Here is a 20688-nt window from a genome sequence, read left to right as displayed (position 1 = left end):
ACATAATCTTCCATAATTTTGTTGCCAGAATTGTAATTTTATAGTACCCATAAATAATCCATTTAAGGATGGAAAATACACTGTGCCTCAGGGAGTATCCAGACAAGTTGCTTTTATCACAAATATCTGTTTGGTTCTAAAGGCCAAAAAGCTTTTTTTGTAAAAACTATTAGTTTGCGTTGTTGGTGCAATTTTTTTTTTACATATAAATTAAACCACAGAACTTGTTACAAAAGCGTGCATGTGATTCTCCAGGCTTCTCTTGTTGGTGACAATCTGGTGGTTTTCTGAAGTGCATCAGCCAGAATGCACATAAGCCCTCTCAGAAGCATCATAGTATTCCTGATGCGTGAAATGACTCTTTTGAACAATAGGCAAAGTGTGTCAGATGGAGATGTAACAGGCAGGAAAATACACATGATCAGAGACAACCAAGAGAACTGCTAGTAATTTCATTGCACCAAGTGTTTGTTTAAGTGTGGAAAAAATCTTATTAGGCATAGAAAGTACACTCTTTAGAGGAGCTGACTGCATTGTTCAGCAGATAAATTGCTTTTATGGCCGATGCATTAGACTGAAGCTGGAATTTTTATGAAACAGTTCATTTATTGAAACTACATTGTTGAAAAATCTCAATACTTTAAAGTACATGGTTAAAAATATGTTTCAATGTGATATCTGATTTATCAACTGCCTAGTACTGATGACAGAATATTTGAATCAATGATTAGTGAGTTGGTTATCTCTTTGAATTGTGGGTTTTGCTAACTCCTAAACTGACTCCTGTTGTCAGGAGAGGTTTCTGGATGTGGTTATCTTAAGAGGTAGACTCAGTGAAGACTTCCTGGCATCTTTGTACTCCTTTTCTTTCCATTTGAAGACAACTTAATTCTACTTATAAAAATATTTTCGAAACAGGTTATCATTGACAGCACTAGTGTGCTGACCCCTACAGGAAGAAATAGGGTACTGAATTAAGATAGGAAGGCAAGATCTGTAAGGCAGTGGTCCCCAACCTTTTTGGTGCCAGGGACTGGTTTCATGGAAGACAATTTTTCCATGGCCAGGGGGGTGGGGGTGGGGGATGGTTCAGGTGGTAATGTGAGCGATGGGGAGTGATGGGGAGCGGCAGATGACGCTTCGCTTGCCCACCAGTCACCTCTTGCTGTGCGGCCCGGTTCCTAACAGGCCACGGACTGCCACCAGTCTGCCACCCCCGGGGGTTGGGGACCCCTGCTCTAATGGATACCAGCTATCACCAGTCAGTCCAATGGTTATTATAAACCTGTGTTCTTCAGGTGCAATTGACAGTATGCCAATTGTCAGCATGAGAGATGTTTATATCTAATAATTAAGAAACTTACATAAGTGCTTCCTTGTTCATACTATTTGAATTTCTTCTGATTTCTTCCATTTTGAGAGTCTACTGAGGAAATAGAAGCCTGATTAGATTTCTTGCCTTCTGTCCCCTCAGTATCCTGACCCTTGGGAATGAGTTCTGAGTGGGAAACATTAACCAGATATATGGGTATAGTCATCTTCTGGCAAGTAGAGTGTTGGCATTACAGTAAGTCCCTTACATATGAACGAGTTCTGTTCTGAGAGTGCATTCGTAAGTCCAATTTTGTTCATAAGTACAACGAAGTTAGCCTAGGTACCCGACTAACACAATCGGCTATATAGTATTGTATTATAATAGGTTTATAATACTTTTCGCACAATTAATACATAAAAGCAAACACAAAAAATAAAGAAAACATTTTTAATCTTACAGCACAGTACCTTGAAAAGTACAGTAGTACAGGACAACAGCTGGCATACAGGGGCTGGCATCGAGTGAACAGGCAAGAAGAGTTACTGACTGGAGGAGGGAGAGGAGGTGGGAGATGGTAGAGCTGAAGGATCGTCAGCAATAGGAGACGGAGGGCAAGCTGCAATTTCACTCAGGCCTAACATTGACGGCACAGGTTCTGGTTCCTTGCTGGAACCAGATGCATGTTTGCATCTTTGAAAGTTAGAAACTTGAAGGTTCATGTGTAGGGGACTTACTGTTTTACCTGCAGTTAGCAAGTGTCTTCCCATAAGTTATTTTTCTGCTCTTGTATCTTGAAAATCTTTAAAACCTTGACTATTTGATTTTTCATTACATCTGTACCTTCTTGGTTGATTGAGAGAAGCCCCCTGAACCTACTTCAGGTAACTGGCATGTGTGCATGTGTCCCCAGGAATGTGAAGTAAATGACTGAGCCATTTGAGTTATGAGGTTTCCAGACACTACAGTTTAGGCTTGAGTGCTTTCATCGTGCTGCTCCTCCTTTCATACTTTTCTTTCTGCAAGAGGTTTCTTCATACGAGGATGAAGCTGTCATCATTTTGTATACTTGGAAGGCTTATGCTCATTACTGACGATTCATGGCTTGCCAGGATGAACCAGTATTAACTGTTTTGCCTTGCAAGCCCTGTGCATTACCATTGGCTGTACTGGTGATCACAGGGACTAAGGGCCGCACTCTTTCTTGGGACGGCCAGCAGGGGCGAATCAATCACATCCTGTTGTGCTTGCATCTGTATGCAGATTGCCTTTGCACAGCATGACTTAGTAAAAAATGGTCGGTCATGGTGGTATTATTTTATTATAATTATGATGTTTTTTTTGGTTGCGTTAGCATCAGCCTCAACTGCACAATAAAATAATTCTTGGCAACTGCATAGAAAGTGTGAGACCTGCCGTCACTTGACTCCTTCCGATGGTTTAAAGTCAGGCAGGTGTAAAGGGTTTTCAATAAAAATAAATTTGAAAATACATAACTACTGAGGGAAATAAAACATTGACTATTTTTACAGGATAAACCCCATTTTAAGAAAGCATCTTATTTTATTTTTTTAAGTATGTCTCTCAGTCTTCCCTTAGAAATAACACAACTTTATTTAAAAATTTCCCTAAAAAAATTTGGAATTCTATAAAATCCCTGTTTAGAGTCTTTGTTGGGTTACTATTTCAAACTAACACGGTTTTACCCCCGTGGGTATGTTCTGTAGCATTACATCTCTGCAAGCAACCTACTAATCTTGTCTATTAGATGGGAGTTTTTTAAAGAAGCTGTGTTCCCTTTTAAACAGAAAACTACTGTCCACATATTCTGCTATTCTTCAAATTGTAGGACTACATGGAGAGAGAGATCCAAATCCTACTAAAGTACTTTAGTTTCCATCTTTTTCATGCTCTAGAAATGGAATCCATTAGAAGCCAACAAAGCCCATGTGTATTGCTGTCCCTCCTGTCAGCACACTGCATTTCGATAATTCAGCCAGAAGGCATTTTTATAAAAACAGCCTTCAAGATCTATTCTTGAAAAGGCATTTGTATACTCATTATGCAATTCTGTCATTTGTCAATAGGGAGTTCTGTAAATAAAGCACTGAGGTCTAAACTGTAGTAGCTGATGGCAGTAATCTTGGACAGAGCAATTTCTTTTTCTTTATATATCTTAATAGTTCACAGCCGGTCTTGAAATAATGATCTTAAGGCTTCGTTACTGTTGGTAGCGGCTGGATATTTGAACGGTAAAACCATAATGGCTCAGAGACTTTCTGGTAAAAACTGTTGTATATTATTTCCATAACCACCTGTCCAACTGTCCCGAACATTTTTTACTCTAAGATAAACAATATGGAAATCTATTTACCTTAAATTTATAACCATGCTGTCATTTACATTACATAATTACAATTTCTCTATATCCTGTAAACATTAAACATTTATGAGTGCGTAATTTGCTAGATAACATAATTAAAATGTAATTCCTGAGCTGAGACTTGAAGTACGAATAGAAATTTGTGGGCCCATCCCAGCATAAGGAGACACACACACACACATACACACACACACACACACACAGATTTGGAGGATGGGCAGAACATGGGGAAATGAAACATATTAGTACTTCAGATGGGCTATTTTGGCAGGTGCCTGTAGTGGGCAGTGTTTCTGAAGATAAAGATACATAAGCAGGGACCTGACTAAGGGCCTGGACCAAAAAATTTTAGATTTTATTTTGCAGGGATTAGGGTCCTTTGAGGGATTTTTTCAGGAGATAAGTGATGTGATCCAAATTTGCCTATTAGGCAGAGCATTACAGCAACAGTATAAAGGTAAGCCATTATTTTATTCTGTTGCTTGGCTGGTTTAAATAACCATAGCCTCATTGGTCAGATTGCAAATAAAAATGCATATGTTCCCTTTGTAAATAGCTGCATGCTAGCTCTTGGCATAGAGCATTACATTTTAAAAATTTTAGCCAGTTAACTCCTCTAATACAGACCAAACTTTGTTGAAAATATGAAAGTTAAACCCTGGTTTTATACCTTCCTTAAAACCCAATTATAAAAACTTTTTAGAAGAAAGCTAGCCACAACAAAACCCCATACATTTTAAAGCAATTTATTTTATGATGCTGGAATTTTCAAAACAGCCTAGACAAGAATTGTTTTGATTTTTTAATATTAACCATCATGATATAATTAACTAACATAAGTAAAATAATATTTTTGAAAGATGAATCCTAGCAATGAACTATCTGTAGTAAATATTTAAAAGTACTCCCAAACTGCATTTTATTATTCTTATCCACATGCACACCTTTTAAATAATCTGGCCTAGAACATATAATAATAAAAACAAAAGTGGATCATGACTTTGTTTTGTCTTTAGATCCCTGACCTTGAATATAGTAGGTATTTAATAAATGTCTATTTTATGTATATATTAACAAATACCATGTAGGTCTAATTATGTGCAAGATACTGTTCCCAGCAGTTTTAAAGTTATTAACTAATTTAATTAAAAAATAAATTAATGGATGACTAAAAATTAAGAAGATATCAAAGCTCAAATATTTTTCCCCATTCTTGAGAGATTGAGCACTCTATTGCCATGCTGTATATGGACCCCTCACCTACTTATAAAAGTGGGCAAAGTGTTGTACATTTGGTTCTTTTCACATGCATATCATGTGATCTTCATAACAATCCTGGGCCTGATGTTATTACCAGAGAGGTAAATATAAAAGAAGCAGAGAGGGCTTCCCTGGTGGCGCAGTGGTTGAGAATCTGCCTGCTAATGCAGGGAGCACGGGTTCGAGCCCTGGTCTGGGAGGATCCCACATGCCGCGGAGCGGCTGGGCCCGTGAGCCACAGTTACTGAGCCTGCGTGTCTGGAGCCTGTGCTCCACAACAGGAGAGGCCGCGATAGTGAGAGGCCCGCGCACAGCGATGAAGAGTGGCCCCCACTTGCCGCAGCTGGTGAAGGCCCTCGCGCAGAAACGAGGACCCAACATAGCCATAAATTAAAAATAAATAAATAAATAAAAATTAAAAAAAAAGAAGTTTAAAAAAAAAAAAAAAAGAAGCAGAGATAAGAGAAGGAACTTTTTCCTCTGAAACCTAATCTTTTTATCTTTCTTGTTTTAAAATTTTATTGTGGTAAGAACACAACATAAGATCTACTCTCTTAACAAATTTTTAATTATCCAATACTGTATTGTTAATAATAGATGCAATGTTGTACAGCAGATCTCTAGAACTTAACTCTTGCTGAACTGAAACTTTATGCCTGTTGATTAGTAACTCCCCATGTCCTCCTCCTCCTAGCCCCTGGCAAACACCATTCCACTCTTTGAATCTATGAATTTGACTATTTTAGGTACCTCATATAAGTGGAATCATGTAGTATTCATCTTTCTGTAACTGATGTATTTCACTTAGCATAATGTCTTCCGGGTTCATCCATGTTGCTACAAAAGTCAGGATTTCCTTCTTTTTAAGGCTGAATAATATTCCATCATATATATATATCTCACATTTTCTTTATCCATTCACCTGTCAATTGGCATTCAGGTTGTTTCTACATCTTGGCTATTATGAATAATGCTGAAGTGAACTTGGGAGGGCTAATGGTCCTTTGAGATCCTGATTTCAGTTCTTTTGAATAAATAACCAGAGTGAGATTGATTGCTGGATCATAAAGTAGTTCTGTTTTTAATTTTTGGAGGAACGTCCCTAATGTTTTCCATAGCAACTGCACCATTTTGCATTCTCAGCAACAGTGTACAAGGGTTCTGATTTCTCCACATCCTCCCGAAAACTTGTCTTTGTTTTTTGATAATAGCCATCCTGACAGGTGTAATGTGATATGTCAATGTGGTTTTGATTTGCATTTAACTTGCTGATTAGTGATGATGATCATTTTTTCATATACTTGTTTGCCTTTTGTATGTCTTTTTATGAGAAATGTCTGTTTGATTCCTTAACGCATTGGATTTTAGTTATTTTAATAGGGTTTTTAGTGGTTTTGCTATTGATTTGTAGGAGTTCCTCATATATTTGGGGGATTAACCTCCTGTCACATATATGGTTTGCAAATGTTTTCTCCCATTCCATAAGCTGCCTTTTCATTATGTTCATTGTTTCCTTTGCTGGGTAGACGCTTTTTAGTTTGATGTAGTCCCACTTTAGTTGTTGTTGTTGTTCTTGTTGCCTGTGTTTTTGGTGTCACATTCTTAAAATTATTGCCAAAACCAATGTCATGAAGCCTTTCTCCTATGTTTTCTTCTAGGAGTTTTATGGTTTCGGGTCTTATGTTCAAAAATCCATTTTGAATTGATTTTATATATGGTATAAGATAGAAGTTCAATTTTATTCTTTTGCATGTGAATATCTAGTTTTCCCAACACCATTTGTTGAAGAGACTATCCTTTCTTGATTTTATATTTTTAGCATGATTGACTATACACATAATAGTTTTATTTCTGGGCTACCTGTTCTATTGGTCTATATGTCTTTCTTTTTGCCAGTACAATACTGTTTTGATTACTGTAGCTTTGTAATATATTTTGAAGTCAGGAGTTGTGATATCTCCTGCTTTGTTCTTCTTTCTCAAGATTATTTGGCTATTCATGGTCTTTTGTGGTTCCATATGAATTATTGAATTTTTTTTTATTTCTGTAAAATTGCTGTTAGGATTTTGATAAGGATTGCATTGAACCTGTAGATTGCTTTGGGTATGAACATTTTAATAATATTAAATCTTCTGATAACACAAACATGAGTTATCTTCCCATCTGTTTTTGTCTTCTTTATTCCTTTTACATTTCTTCTATCCAGGGGAAAGACAGGGCCAGAAGAAGACCAGTTTAGGCCCTCTAAAGGTGCTCTTTTATCAGACTGCTTCCAAAATAGATTTTACTTTTTTCTCCTCTCTGTATTCTACACATCCTATAAGGCTGATTTTAATATCATATATCTGGCCAAATTACCCCTTGTTATCTCTCTCTTCTAAACACTTTATATATATTTCTGTTGTTTGTTTTCCATATTACTAGTCACTTAATTATACCTCAATCCTTGTTAAGACTTAAAAGGCCTAGAATTAAACTTTGGATTGATTTATTCATTAAGTGATCAATTAATTTCTTTTTTCAAATCATATTTTCTGAACACTTTTTGTATGCTGGTGAGTGACCCCAGGAATAGAGAATCTATTAGGTAAGATCCCACTGTGTAGTAATAATTATTTAAGTGCTGTACGCAAGGATCTACCTCACTAACTTTGGCCAAATCACACCAATAATCTAAGGCTCTTTGTCTTCATTTTCTACTGATAAAATGAGGATAATAATATTTATCCTCCTACCTAGAAACAGAGTTGGGATGGTAATTAAATAGGGTAACAGATAATAAAAAGCACTTCCTAAACCCAAAAGCACTGTGTTGAACAAATGATTTAGTAACTCACTGCTTCTCAAAGTTTTTTGTTTACTAAATAGTTTGTTCTTTTGTAAGAATCTGAAAACCACTTCTCTATAGTTTCTCCTAGTGAATATTCCTTTGTTTTCATGGAGTCAAATGAACATATCTTCCTTCTTCCTCTACAATTTTGTAAGATAGCTATCATGACTTTTCTTAATTTTCTTCGTGAAGATGAATATTTCAAGTGTGCATATCCTTTAAAATTTTTATATGAAACTGTTTTAAATCTCTTGTCATTGCCACTCTCCTCTATATACCCCCAAGTGTTTTTTCTTAATTAGTAGATTTTAATTTTTCAGAGTAATTTTAGGTGTTTAAGACATTGAGTAGAAAATTCAGAGAGTTTCCATATATCCACTCTCCTCCCTTACACAGTTTTTTTTTTTTAATATGATTTTTCCTTTTTTTTTTTTTTAATTTTTGCGTGTGGCCTTTTCTCAAGTTTATTTATTTATTTTTGGCTGTGTCAGGTCTTCGTGTCTGTGCGAGGGCCTTCTCCAGTTGCGGCAAGCAGGGGCCACTCTTCATCGCGATGCGCGGGCCTCTCACTATCACGGCTTCTCTTGATGCAGAGCACAGGCTCCAGACACACAGGCTCAGTAGTTGTGGGTCACGGGCCCAGTTGCTCCGCGGCATGTGGGATCCTCCCAGACCAGGGCTTGAACCCGTGTCCCCTGCATTGGCAGGCAGATTCTCAACCACTGCGCCACCAGGGAAGCCCCCTTACACAGTTTTAAGTTTGATTTTTCTATCCTATGTGGTTGTCAAAATTGGACACATTATTCCAGATGTGATCAAGAACTTCAGTTTACATGGAGTCTAGGGAGGGAGAGGACTCAAATTTGGTGCCCAAATTTCTGACTTGTATAATTGAATGGGTGATGCAATCATTTATTCATATAGATCTCTGGGGAAAAAAGAGCAGAGTTGAGACGGTACAGGATGATTTCAGTTTTTGACATATTATGTTGGAGGCATCTATGAAATACCCATGGAGACATTTCCATGAGACACCTGGGTTGAGATGATGGAGCTCTGGGGGAAAAGCTCTTGTGAAAAGGGACAGCATGAAACTAGCTTACACCCCTGAAGGAATGTGGTGAAGAGGGAGAACAAAGAGGAGCTAGTAGAGGACCTAGGAAAGACTGAAAGAACAATTGAGGAGGTGAATGTTTCAAGAAAAACCAGATTTTTGTTGCTTTTGTTATGTTTTCTTGCAGAGAAGTCACATGAGTTAAAGGGTTTTTACGTTTGATTTGGCTGTGTTGGGTTCAGTAGATTCAGCTGAGCTTTCACAGCTCAGTCAAAAGTGGGTTCAAGAGTTACGGGACATATACTACAAAGCTATAGGAATCGAGAGTATGGTACTGGCACAAAAACAGAAATATAGATCAATGGAACAGGATAGAAAGCCCAGATATAAACCCATGCACATATGGTCACCTTAACTTTGATAAAGGAGACAAGAATATACAATGGAGAAAAGACAGCCTCTTCAATAAGTGCTGCTGGGAAAACTGGACAGCTACATGTAAAATAATGAAATTAGAACACTCCCTAACACCATACACAAAAATAAATTCAAATTCGATTAAAGACCTAAAGGTAAGGCCAGACACTGTAAAACTTAGAGGAAAACATAGGCAGAACACTCTATGACATAAAGCACAACAAGGTCCTATTTTTCCTTTTCCAAGAAATGGAAATAAAAACAAAAATAATCAAATGGGACCTAATGAAACATAAAAGCTTTTGCACAGCAAAGGAAACCATAAACAAGACAAAAAGACAACCCTCAGAATGGGAGAAAATATTTGCAAATGAAGCAACTGACAAAGGATTAATCTCCAACATTTACAAGCAGCTCATGCAGCTTAATATCAAAAAACAAACACCCCAATCCAAAAACGGGCAGAACACCTGAATAGACATTTCTCCAGCGAAGATGTGCAGATTGCCAACAAACACATGAAAGGATGCTTAACATCACTAATCATTAGAGAAATGCAAATCAAAACTACAATGAGGTATCACCTTACACTGGTCAGAATGGCCATCATCAAAAAATCTAGAGAGAGACCTTCAAGATGGCGGAAGAGTAAGACGTGAAGATCACCTTCCTCCCCACAAATACATCAGAAATACATCTACATGTGGAACAACTCCTTCAGAACACCTACTGAACACTGGCAGAAGACCTCAGACTTCCCAAAAGGCAAAAAAAAATCCCCATGTACCCCATTTCATGTACGGTCATGAAATGCTAAGGCTGCTGCTGCAGCCTCCAAGAAGCCTGTGTGCAGGCACAGGTCACTATCCACACCTCCCCTACTGGGAGCCTGTGCAGCCCGCCACTGCTAGGGTCCTGTGATCCAGGGACAAATTCCCCGGGAGAACACATGGTGCGCCTCAGCCTGTTGCAACGTCACACTTGCCTCTGCTGCTGGAGGCTCGCCCCGCATTCCATACCCCTCCCTCCCCCTGGCCTCAGTGAGCCAGAGCCCCCTAATCAGCTGCTACTTTAACGCCGTCCTGTATGAGCAAAGAACAGATGTCCTCAGGCGATCTACACACAGAGACGGGGTCAAATCCAAAGCTGAACCCCAGGAGCTATGCGAACAAAGAGGAGAAAGGGAAATTTCTCCCAGCAGCCTCAGGAGCAGCGGATTAAATCTCCACAATCAACGTGATGTACCCTGCATCTCTGAATAGACAATGAATCGTCCCAAAATTGAGGCAGTGGACATTGGGAGCAATGATATATATATATTTATTTCCTTTTTCTCTTTTTGTGAGTGTGTAGGTGTATGCTTCTTTGTTTGATTTTCTCCGTAAAGCTTTGCTTTTATCATTTGTCCTAGGGTTCTGTCTGTCCGTTTTTTTATGTGTTTTTGTTGGGTTTTTTTTTAGTATAGTTTTTAGCGCTTGTTATCATTGGTGGATTTGTTTTTTGGTTTGGTTGCTCTCTTCTTTCTTTTTTATTTCTTCTATTTTTTATTACTTTTTAATTTTTTTATTTTTAATAATTATTTTTTATTTTAATAACTTTATTTTATTTTACTCTTTTCTTTCTTTTTTCTTTTTTTGTCCCTTTTCTTCTGAGCCGTTTGGCTGATAGGGTCTTGGTGCTCCAGTTGGGTGCCTGGCCTGTGCCTCTGAGGTGGGAGAGCCGCCTTCAGGACACTGGTCCACCAGAGACCTCCCGGCTCTACATAGTATCAAACGGCAAAAGCACTCCCAGAGATCTCCATCTCAACACTAAGACCCAGCTCCACTAAACGACCAGCAAGGTACAGTGCTGGACACCCTATGCCAAACAACTAGCAAGACAGGAACAGAACCCCACCCATTAGCAGAGAGGCTGCTTAAAATCATAATAAGGTCACAGACACCCCAAAACACACCACTGGATGTGGTCCTGCCCACCAGAAAGACAAGATCCAGCCTCCTCCACCAGAACACAGGCACTAGTCCCCTCCACCAGGAAGCGTACACATCCCACTGTACCAACCTTAGCCACTGGGGGCAGACACCAAAAACAACGGGAACTATGAATCTGCAACCTGCAAAAAGGAGACCCCAGACCCCAAACACAGTAAGTTAAGCAAAATGAAAAGACAGAGAAACACACAGCAGATGAAGGAGCAAGGTAAAAACCCACCAGACCAAACAAATGAAGAGAAAATAGGCAATCTACCTGAAAAAGAATTCAGAGTAATCATAGTAAAGATGATCCAAAATCCTGGAAATAAAATGGAGAAAATACAAGAAATGTTTAACAAGGACCTAGAAGAACTAAAGATCAAACAACAATGATGAACAACACAATAAATGGAATTAAAAATTCTCTAGAAGGAATCAATAGCAGAATAACTGAGACAGAAGAACAGATAAGTGACCTGGAAGATAAAATAGTGGAAATAACTACCGCAGAGCAGAATAAAGAAAAAAGAATGTAAAGAATTGAGGACAGTCTCAGAGACCTCTCGGACAGCATTAAATGCACCAACATTCGAATTATAGGGGTCCCAGAAGACAAAGAGAAAAAGAAAGGGACTGAGAAAATATTTGAAGAGATTATAGTTGAAAACTTCCCTAATGTGGGAAAGGAAATAGGTAATCAAGTCCAGGAAGCACAGAGAGTCCCATACAGGATAAATCCAAGGAGAAACACATCCAGACACGTGTAAATCAAACTATCAAATATTAAATACAAAGAAAAGATATTAAAAGCAGCAAGGGAAAAGCAACAAATAACATACAAGAGAATCCCCATAAGGTTAACAGCTGACCTTTCAGCAGAAACTCTGCAAGCCAGAAGGGAGTGGCAGGACATATTTACAGTGATGAAAGGGAAAAACCTACACCCAAGATTACTCTACCCAGCAAGGATCTCATTCAGATTCGATGGAGAAATTAAAACCTTTACAGACAAGCAAAAGTTGAGAGAATTCAGCACCACCAAATCAGCTTTACAACAAATACTAAAGGAACTTCTCCAAGCAGGAAACACAAGAGACCTACAATAACAAACCCAAAACAATTAAGAAAATGGTAATAGGAACATACATATCAGTAATTACCTTAGATGTAAATGGATTAAATGCTCCAACCAAAAGACACAGACTGGCTAAATGGATTAAAAAGAAAAAGACCCATATATATGCTGTCTACAAGAGACCTACGTCAGACCTAGGGACACATGCAGACTAAAAGTGAGGGGATAGAAAAAGATATTCCATGCAAATGGAAATCAAGAGAAAGCTTCAGTAGCAATTCTCATATCAGACAAAATAGACTTTAAAATAAGGACTATTACAAGAGACAAAGAAGGACACCTCATAATGATCAAGGGATCAATCCAAGAAGAAGATATAGCAATTGTAAATATTTATGCACCCAACATAGGAGCACCTCAATATAAAAGGCAAATGCTGACAGCCATAAAAGGGGAAATCGACAGTAACACAATCATAGTAGGGGACTTTAACACCCCACTTTCACCAATGGACAGATCATCCAAAATGAAAATAAATAAGGAAGCACAAGCTTTCATTGATACATTAAACAAAATGGACTTAATTGATATTTATAGGACATTCCATCCAAAAACAACAGAATACACTTTCTTCTCAATTGCTCATGGAACATTCTCCAGGATAGATAATATCTTGGGTCACAAATCGAGCCTTGGTAAATTTAAGAAAATTGAAATCATATCAAGTATCTTTTTCGACCACAATGCTATGAGATTAGATATCACTTACAGGAAAAATCTGTAAAAAATACAAACACATGGAGGCTAAACAATTCCCTACTAAATAACCAAGAGATCACTGAAGAAATCAAAGAGGAAATCAAAAAATACCTAGAAACAAATGACAATGAAAGCCCAACGACCCAAAACCTATGGGATGCAGCAGAAGCAGTTCTATGAGAGAAGTGTATAGCAATAAAATCCTACCTCAAGAAACAAGGAAACAGCTCAAATAAACAACCTAACCTTACACCTAAAGCAATTAGAGAAAGAAGAACAGAAAAACCCCGAAGTTAGCAGAAGGAAAGAAATCATAAAGATCAGATCAGAAATAAATGAAAAAGAAATGAAGGAAACAATAGCAAAGATCAATAAAATCAAAAGCTGGTTCTTTGAGAAGATAAACAAAATTAATAAACCATTAGCCAGCCTCATCAAGAAAAAAAGGGAGAAGACTCAAATCAATAGAATTAGAAATGAGAAAGGAGAAGTAACAACTGACACTGCAGAAATACAAAGGATCATGAGAGATTGCTACAAGCATCTACATGCCAATAAAATGCACAACCTGGAAGAAATGGACAAATTCTTAGAAATGCACAACCTTCGAGACTGAACCAGGAAGAAATAGAAAATATGAACAGACCAATCACAAGCACTGAAATTGAAACTGTGATTAAATATCTTCCAACAAACAAAAGCCCAGGACCAGATGGCTTCACAGGAGAATTCTATCAAACATTTAGAGAAGCGCTAACACCTATCCTTCTCAAACTCTTCCAAAATATAGCAGAGGGAGGAACACTCCCAAATTTTTTCTACAAGGCCACCGTCACTCTGATAACAAAACCAGACAAAGATGTCACAAAGAAAGAAAACTACATGCCAATATCACTGATGAACATAGATGCAAAAATCCTCAACAAAATACTAGCAAACAGAATCCAACAGCACATTAAAAGGATCATACACCACGATCAAGTGGGGTTTATCCCAGGAATGCAAGGATTCTTCAATATATGCAAATCAATCAATGTGATACACCATATTAACAAATTGAAGGAGAAAAACTATATGATCACCTCAATAGATGCAGAAAAAGCTTTTGACAAAATTCAACACCCATTTATGATAAAAACCATCCAGAAAATAGGCATAGAGGGGATTACCTCAACATAATAAAGGCCATATATGACAAACCCACAGCCAACATCGTTCTCAATGCTGAAAACCAGAAACCATTTCCACTAAGATCAGGAAAGAGACAAGGTTGCCCACTCTCACCACTATTATTCAACATAGTTTTGGAAGTTTTAGCCACAGCAATCAGAGAAGAAAAAGAGATAAAAGGAATCCAAATCGGAAAAGAAGAAGTACAACTGTCACTGTTTGCAGATGACATGATACTATACATAGAGAATCCTAAAGATGCTACTAGAAAACTACGGGAGCTAATCAATGAATTTGGTAAAGTAGCAGGATAGAAAATTAATGCAGAGAAATCTCTTGCATTCCTATACACTAATGATGAAAAATCTGAAAGAGAAATTAAGGAAGCACTCCCATTCACCATTGCAAATAAAGAATAAAATACCTAGGAATAAACCTACCTAAGGAGACAAAAGACCTGTATGCAGAAAACTATAAGACACTGATGAAAGAAATTAAAGATGATACAAACAGATGGAGAGATATACCATGTTCTTGGATTGGAAGAAGCAACATTGTGAAAATGAATATACTACCCAAAGCAATCTACAGATTCAATGCAATCCCTAGCAAACTACCACTGGCATTTTTCACAGAACTAGAACAAAAAAATTTCACAATTTGTGTGGAAATACAAAAGACCCCGAATAGCCAAAGCAATCTTGAGAAAGAAAAGCAAAGCTGGAGGAATCAGACTCCCTGACTTCAGACTATACTACAAAGCTACAGTAATCAAGACTGTATGGTACTGGCACAAAAACAGAAATATAGATAAATGGAACAGGATAGAAAGCCCAGAGATAATCCCACGCACATATGGTCACCTTATTTTTGATAAAGGAGACAAGAATATACATTGGAGAAAAGACAGCCTCTTCAAAAAGTTGTACTGGGAAAAACTAGACAACTACATGTAAAAGAATGAAATTAGAACACTCCCTAACACCATACACAAAAATAAACTCAAAATGGATTAAAGACCTAAATGTAAGGCCAGACAGTATAAAACTCTTAGAGGAAAACATAGGCAGAGCACTCTATGACATACATCACAGCAAGATCATTTTTGACCCACCTCCTAGAGAAATGGAAATAAAAACAAAAATAAACAAATGGGACCTAATGAAACTTAAAAGCTTTTGCACAGCAAAGGAAACCATAAACAAGACGAAAAGACAACCCTCAGAATGGGAGAAAACATTTGCAAATGAAGCAACTGACAAAGGATTAATCTCCAAAGTTTACAAGCAGCTCATGAAGCTCAGTATCAAAAAAAGAAACAACCCAATCCAAAAATGGGCAGAAGACCTAAATCGACATTCCTCCAAAGATGATACACAGGTTGCCAACAAACACATGAAAGAATGCTCAACATCACTAATCATTAGACAAATGCAAATCAGAACTACAATGAGGTATCACCTCACACCAGTCACAATGGCCATCATCAAAACGTCTACAAATAAATGCTGGATTGGGTGTGGAGAAAGGGAACCCTCTTGCACTGTTGGTGGGAATGTAAATTGATACAGCCACTATGGAGAACAGTATGGACGTTCCTTAAAAAACTAAAAATAGAACTACCATATGACCCAGCAATCCCACTACTGGGAATATACCCTGAGAAAACCATAATTCAAAAAGAGTCATGAACCACAATGTTCATTGCAGCACTAGTTACAATAGCCAGGACATGGAATCAATCTAAGTGTCCATCAACAGAAGAATGGATAAAGAAGATGTGGCACATATATACAATGGAATATTACTCAGCCATAAAAAGAAATGAAATTGAGTTATTTGTAGTGAGGTGGATGGACCTAGAGTCTGTCATACAGAGTGAAGTAAGTCAGAAAGAGACAAACAAATACTGTATGCTAACACATATATATGGAATCTTAAAAAAAAAAAATGGTCTGAAGAACCTAGGGGCAGGACAGGTGTAAAGACGCAGATGTAGAGAATGGACTTGACACAGGGAGGAGGAAGGGTAAGCTGGGATGAAGTGAGAGAGTGTCATGGACTTATATACAGTACCAAATGTAAAATAGATAGCTAGTGGGAAGCAGCCGCATAGCACAGAGAGATCAGCTCAGTGCTTTGTGACCACCTAGAGGGGTGGGATAGAGAGGGTGAGAGGGAGACGCAAGAGGGAGTAGATATGGGAATATATGTGTATGTATAGCTTATTCACTTTGTTATAAAGCAGAAACTAACACACCCTTGTAAAGCAATTATACTCCAGTAAAGTTGTTTTAAAAATACATTAAATGACTGAGATAAACAGTTATATAAATGTAAATGTAGTACAGTTATATTAATATAAAAATCATATAACATTAAGAAAAATCTACACACAATAAATGCTGGAGAGGGTTTGGAGAAAAGGGAACCCTCTTGCACTGTTGGTGGGAATGTAAATTGGTACAGCCACTATGGAGAACAGTATGGAGGTTCCTTATAAAACTAAAAATAGAACTACCATACGACCCAGCAATCCCACTACTGGGCATATACCCTGAGAAAACCATAATTCAAAAAGAGTCATGTACCACAATGTTCATTGCAGCACTATTTACAGTAGCCAGGACATGGAAGCAACGTAAGTGTCCATCGACAGATGAATGGATAAAGAAGACATGGCACATATATACAATGGCATATTACTCAGCCATATAAAGAAACAAAATTGAGTTATTTGTAGTGAGGTGGATGGACCTAGAGTCTGTCATACAAGAATGAAGTACGTCAGAAAGAAAAAAACAAATACCGTATGCTAACGCATATATGGAATCTAAAAAAAAAAAAAAAAGGTTCTGAAGAATCTAGGGGCAGGAGAGGAATAAAAATGCAGACGTAGAGAATGGACTTGAGCACATGAGGAGGGGGAGGGGTAAGCTTGGATGAAGTAAGAGAGTGTTATTGACATATATACACTACCAAATGTAAAATAGATAGCTAGTGGGAATCAGCCACCTAGCTCAGGGAGATCAGCTCTGTGCTTTGTGACCACCTAGAGCGGTGGGATAGGGCGGGTGGGAGGGAGATGCAAGAGGGAGGGGATATGGGGATATATGTATACGTATAGCTGATTCACTTTGTTATACAGCAGAAACTAACATAACATTGTAAAGCAATTATACTCCAATAAAGATGTTAAAAAAAAAAAAAGTTACGGGACATAAAGAAGGAGAGGCAGATGGTACATACAAATGGTTCCAGAATTTGGAGTTTGAACAGGAGAACAGATAATTCAGTATTTGAAAATACCATGGAGAATCAAGGAGGTAGAAGTAGCATTATGGCCAGAATTTTTGGAGATGCTTTGTGTACTTTAAGTTGGGCGATCTTTTATCATCTGTTCCGCAGGGGACTTTATTATGTAGTTGCCATACAATATTCTCTGATTCTGTTTTATCCAAGCGTGTACTGTTTCTTTGTTTTTCAGTTCCTAATATAAATAACGTGCTATTCATTTGTATATTGATTTTAGGTTTCAGTTTTGCTGTTTATACGTATATTCCATTCTGGTAGTCTGTGGATTCCTTTGTCAATTATCAATTATTATTTCTAGAAATACTGAAACCAAGTATATTTCATTATATTCAGTATAACATCTGTGATATATTTCAATTCTATTTATATTTAGCTCAATCAGTAATATCCATCCTTTGGCTAATGTTATTATAAATTGATTTAGCTATATTTTAAATTAATTGAAAATTTTACCCATGGTAAACACATAAGATTATCGTTGAATCAAAATATATACTATTAAATTAAAGATTAATTTTGGGATAACACAAATATACTTTCTGGCATATGTACAATCTTGTAAAAAAATAATAAGCAGCTTAATGTTAAGCTGACTAGTATGAAAAATATTCAACATGGTAAAAAATTAAAAGAAATGTGTTCTCTATATCCAGTGTTTCATTAATGGGGAAGTTAAACTTTATGCTTTTTATACTGTGGCTGAATTTTAAAAGTACAGAAGTCAGTAGCAGAATATAAGTTTTCAATACTATGCTATTTGGTTTAAGAAAAATATTCTCTTCAAATTATAGAATAATATTAATTGTGTTAATATTATAATGAGGGTGCCCACACCATAGTCTTTAAATCTGAAGCCTGATAGGACAGTCGTGAGTTTAAATCCTGGTTTTGCCATTTAAGAACTGAGTGACCCTAGGCAAATTACTAAACTCTCTGACCCTCAATTTTTGCATCTATAAAAGGGGTAATAGTGGTATGTACATCACAGGAAGTTGTGAGTTTTTATTAGATTAATATATGTAAAATGATCAGAATAGTAATTGAACATATTAAGTGTCCTGCAATTGTTTGCTAACATCATAATTCATTTGCATCTCTACACAGCTCTTTTCAGTGTGCATGCCATTATATGAATATCACTGGGAATGACATTTTATCCTTACATAGTACTGTTCTCATGATAGGTAGCTCAGACTTAGGTGTAGATGATAGAACTGTTTTACCAAATGAAATAGTTAAATTGATGATAGAGTTAAGGGTAGATTAGATCCTATTTAAAACCTATACGAAATGTGTCTCACACAGTATGTTGACAGTTACCATTACTTGAATTTAATCTTCTCCCTACTCTTCTTTCTAGGGACTCAGTTAATCAGTGTTCCTTGAGTATCTAATATGTATCAAATATTATACTATGATTTTTTAAAATAATTAATTAATTTATTTATTCTTCCCTGCGTTGAGTCTTTGTTGCTGGGCTCAGGCTTTCTCTTAGTTGCGGCGAGCGGGGGCTACTCTTCGTTGTGGTGCACGGACTTCTCATTGCGGTGGCTTTTCTTGCTGTGGAGCACGGGCTCTAGGCGCGCGGGCTTCAGTAGTTGTGGCACACGGGCCCAGTAGTTGTGGCTCACGGGCTCTAGAGCGCAAACTCAGTAGTTGTGGCACATGGGCTTAGTTGCTCCGTGGCATGTGGGGTCTTCCTGGACCAGGGATGGAACCCATGTCCCCTGCATTGGCAGGCGGATTCTTAACCACTGCGCCACCAGGGAAGTCCCTATACTATGATTTTAATGCTTAAGACAGATGCAGTTATTGCCTTGAGGCAGCTTATACACTGGAGGGCAAGAGTTACATCAAACAAATGAGTATTGGTACTACAAAGAAAAAGTTATAGTAATATTAGACTATAAAAGAGGGCATCTCTCCTGGTACTGGGTTGCAAAAGCCACCCTAACTGAAGAGCTATAATAACCTGAGATCAAAGAATGAAAACTTCAGCTACCTGAGGAGGAAAAGTACCAGGTAGAAAGCATGGGGTGTGAGAGTTTACATGACATGTGTACTGACTGTAGAGAAATACAGTTGTGATGTGCTGCTGGGGACTGAAAGAGAAGCCAGAACTCCTAGAACTCAGAGTTCCTGTTAAAGATAGTGACTCGGCCGAACCCCGAGGAGTCCCAGGACATCAAAGCTCTTCAGAAAGACCTCGAACAATTTGCCAAGCTCCTAAAGCAGAAGAGGATCCCCCTGGGATATACCCAGGCCGATGTGGGGCTCACCCTGGGGGTTCTCTTTGGGAAGGTGTTCAGCCAAGCAACCATCTGCCGTTTTGAGGCTTTGCAGCTCAGTTTCGAGAACACGTGTAAGCTGCGGCCCCTGCTGCAGAAGTGTGTGGAGGAAGCTGACAACAGCGAGAATCTGCAGGAGATGTGCAAGGCAGAGACCGTCATGCAGGCCCGGAAGAGAAAGCAGACGAGTATTGAGAACCGAGTGAGAGGCGACCTGGAGAGCATGTTCCTGCAGTGCCCAAAGCCCATCCTGCAGCAGGTCAGCCACAAGGCTCCGCAGCTCGGGCTTGAGACGGATGTGGTCCAAGTGTGGTTCTGCAACCGTCGCCAGAAGGGCAAACGATCAAGCAGTGACTCTTCGCAGCGAGAGGATTTTGAGGCTGCTGGGTCTCCTTTCTCAGGGGGACCAGTATCCTTTCCTCTAGCGCCAGGGCCCCATTTTGGTACCCCAGGCTATGGGGGTCCTCATTTCACTGCGCTGTACTCCTCGGTCCCATTTCCTGAGGCTGAGGCCTTTCCCTCGGTGTCTGTCACCACTCTGGGGCTCCCCGATGCATTCCAACGGAGGTGTCTGCCCTTCCCAGGAATGGGGACAGAGGAAGGGGGACAGCTAGGGAGCGAACCCTGGGGTTCGTACCAGGGCTTTGGGATTAAGTTCTTCATTCGCTTAGGAAGGAATTCGGAGCACACAGGGTGTGGGGGCAGGGAGTTTGGGGGAACTGGTTGGAGGGAAGGTGAAGTTCAGTGATGCTCTTGATTTTAATCCCCACATCACTCATCACTTTGTTCTTAAATAAAGAAGCCTGGGACCTAGAAAAAAAAAAATAGTGACTTGATGGTCCCTAAGTCTTT

The 20688-nt window shown here is 38.4% G+C and overlaps 2 protein-coding genes across 5 annotated transcripts in view; both read left to right on the top strand.

Annotated features, from left to right (window-relative positions):
- The window catches only part of SLIT2 (slit guidance ligand 2), a 379752-nt gene that overhangs the window by 143084 nt on the left and 215980 nt on the right, over positions 1 to 20688 (top strand). The gene's annotated exons all lie outside the window — the stretch shown is intronic.
- On the top strand, positions 1133 to 20450 carry LOC118895851 (POU domain, class 5, transcription factor 1-like). Its single transcript, XM_036853412.1, is given in 3 exon segments — positions 1133 to 1321; positions 19697 to 20377; positions 20379 to 20450. Coding segments are annotated over 3 exon segments (942 nt in total).

Source organism: Balaenoptera musculus, chromosome 5 (genome assembly GCF_009873245.2).
Source record: "Balaenoptera musculus isolate JJ_BM4_2016_0621 chromosome 5, mBalMus1.pri.v3, whole genome shotgun sequence".
NCBI classification, from domain to species: Eukaryota; Metazoa; Chordata; class Mammalia; order Artiodactyla; family Balaenopteridae; genus Balaenoptera; species Balaenoptera musculus.
The sequence above is the reverse complement of the archived record's forward strand: the minus strand, read 5'-3'. Positions and strand labels throughout refer to the sequence as shown.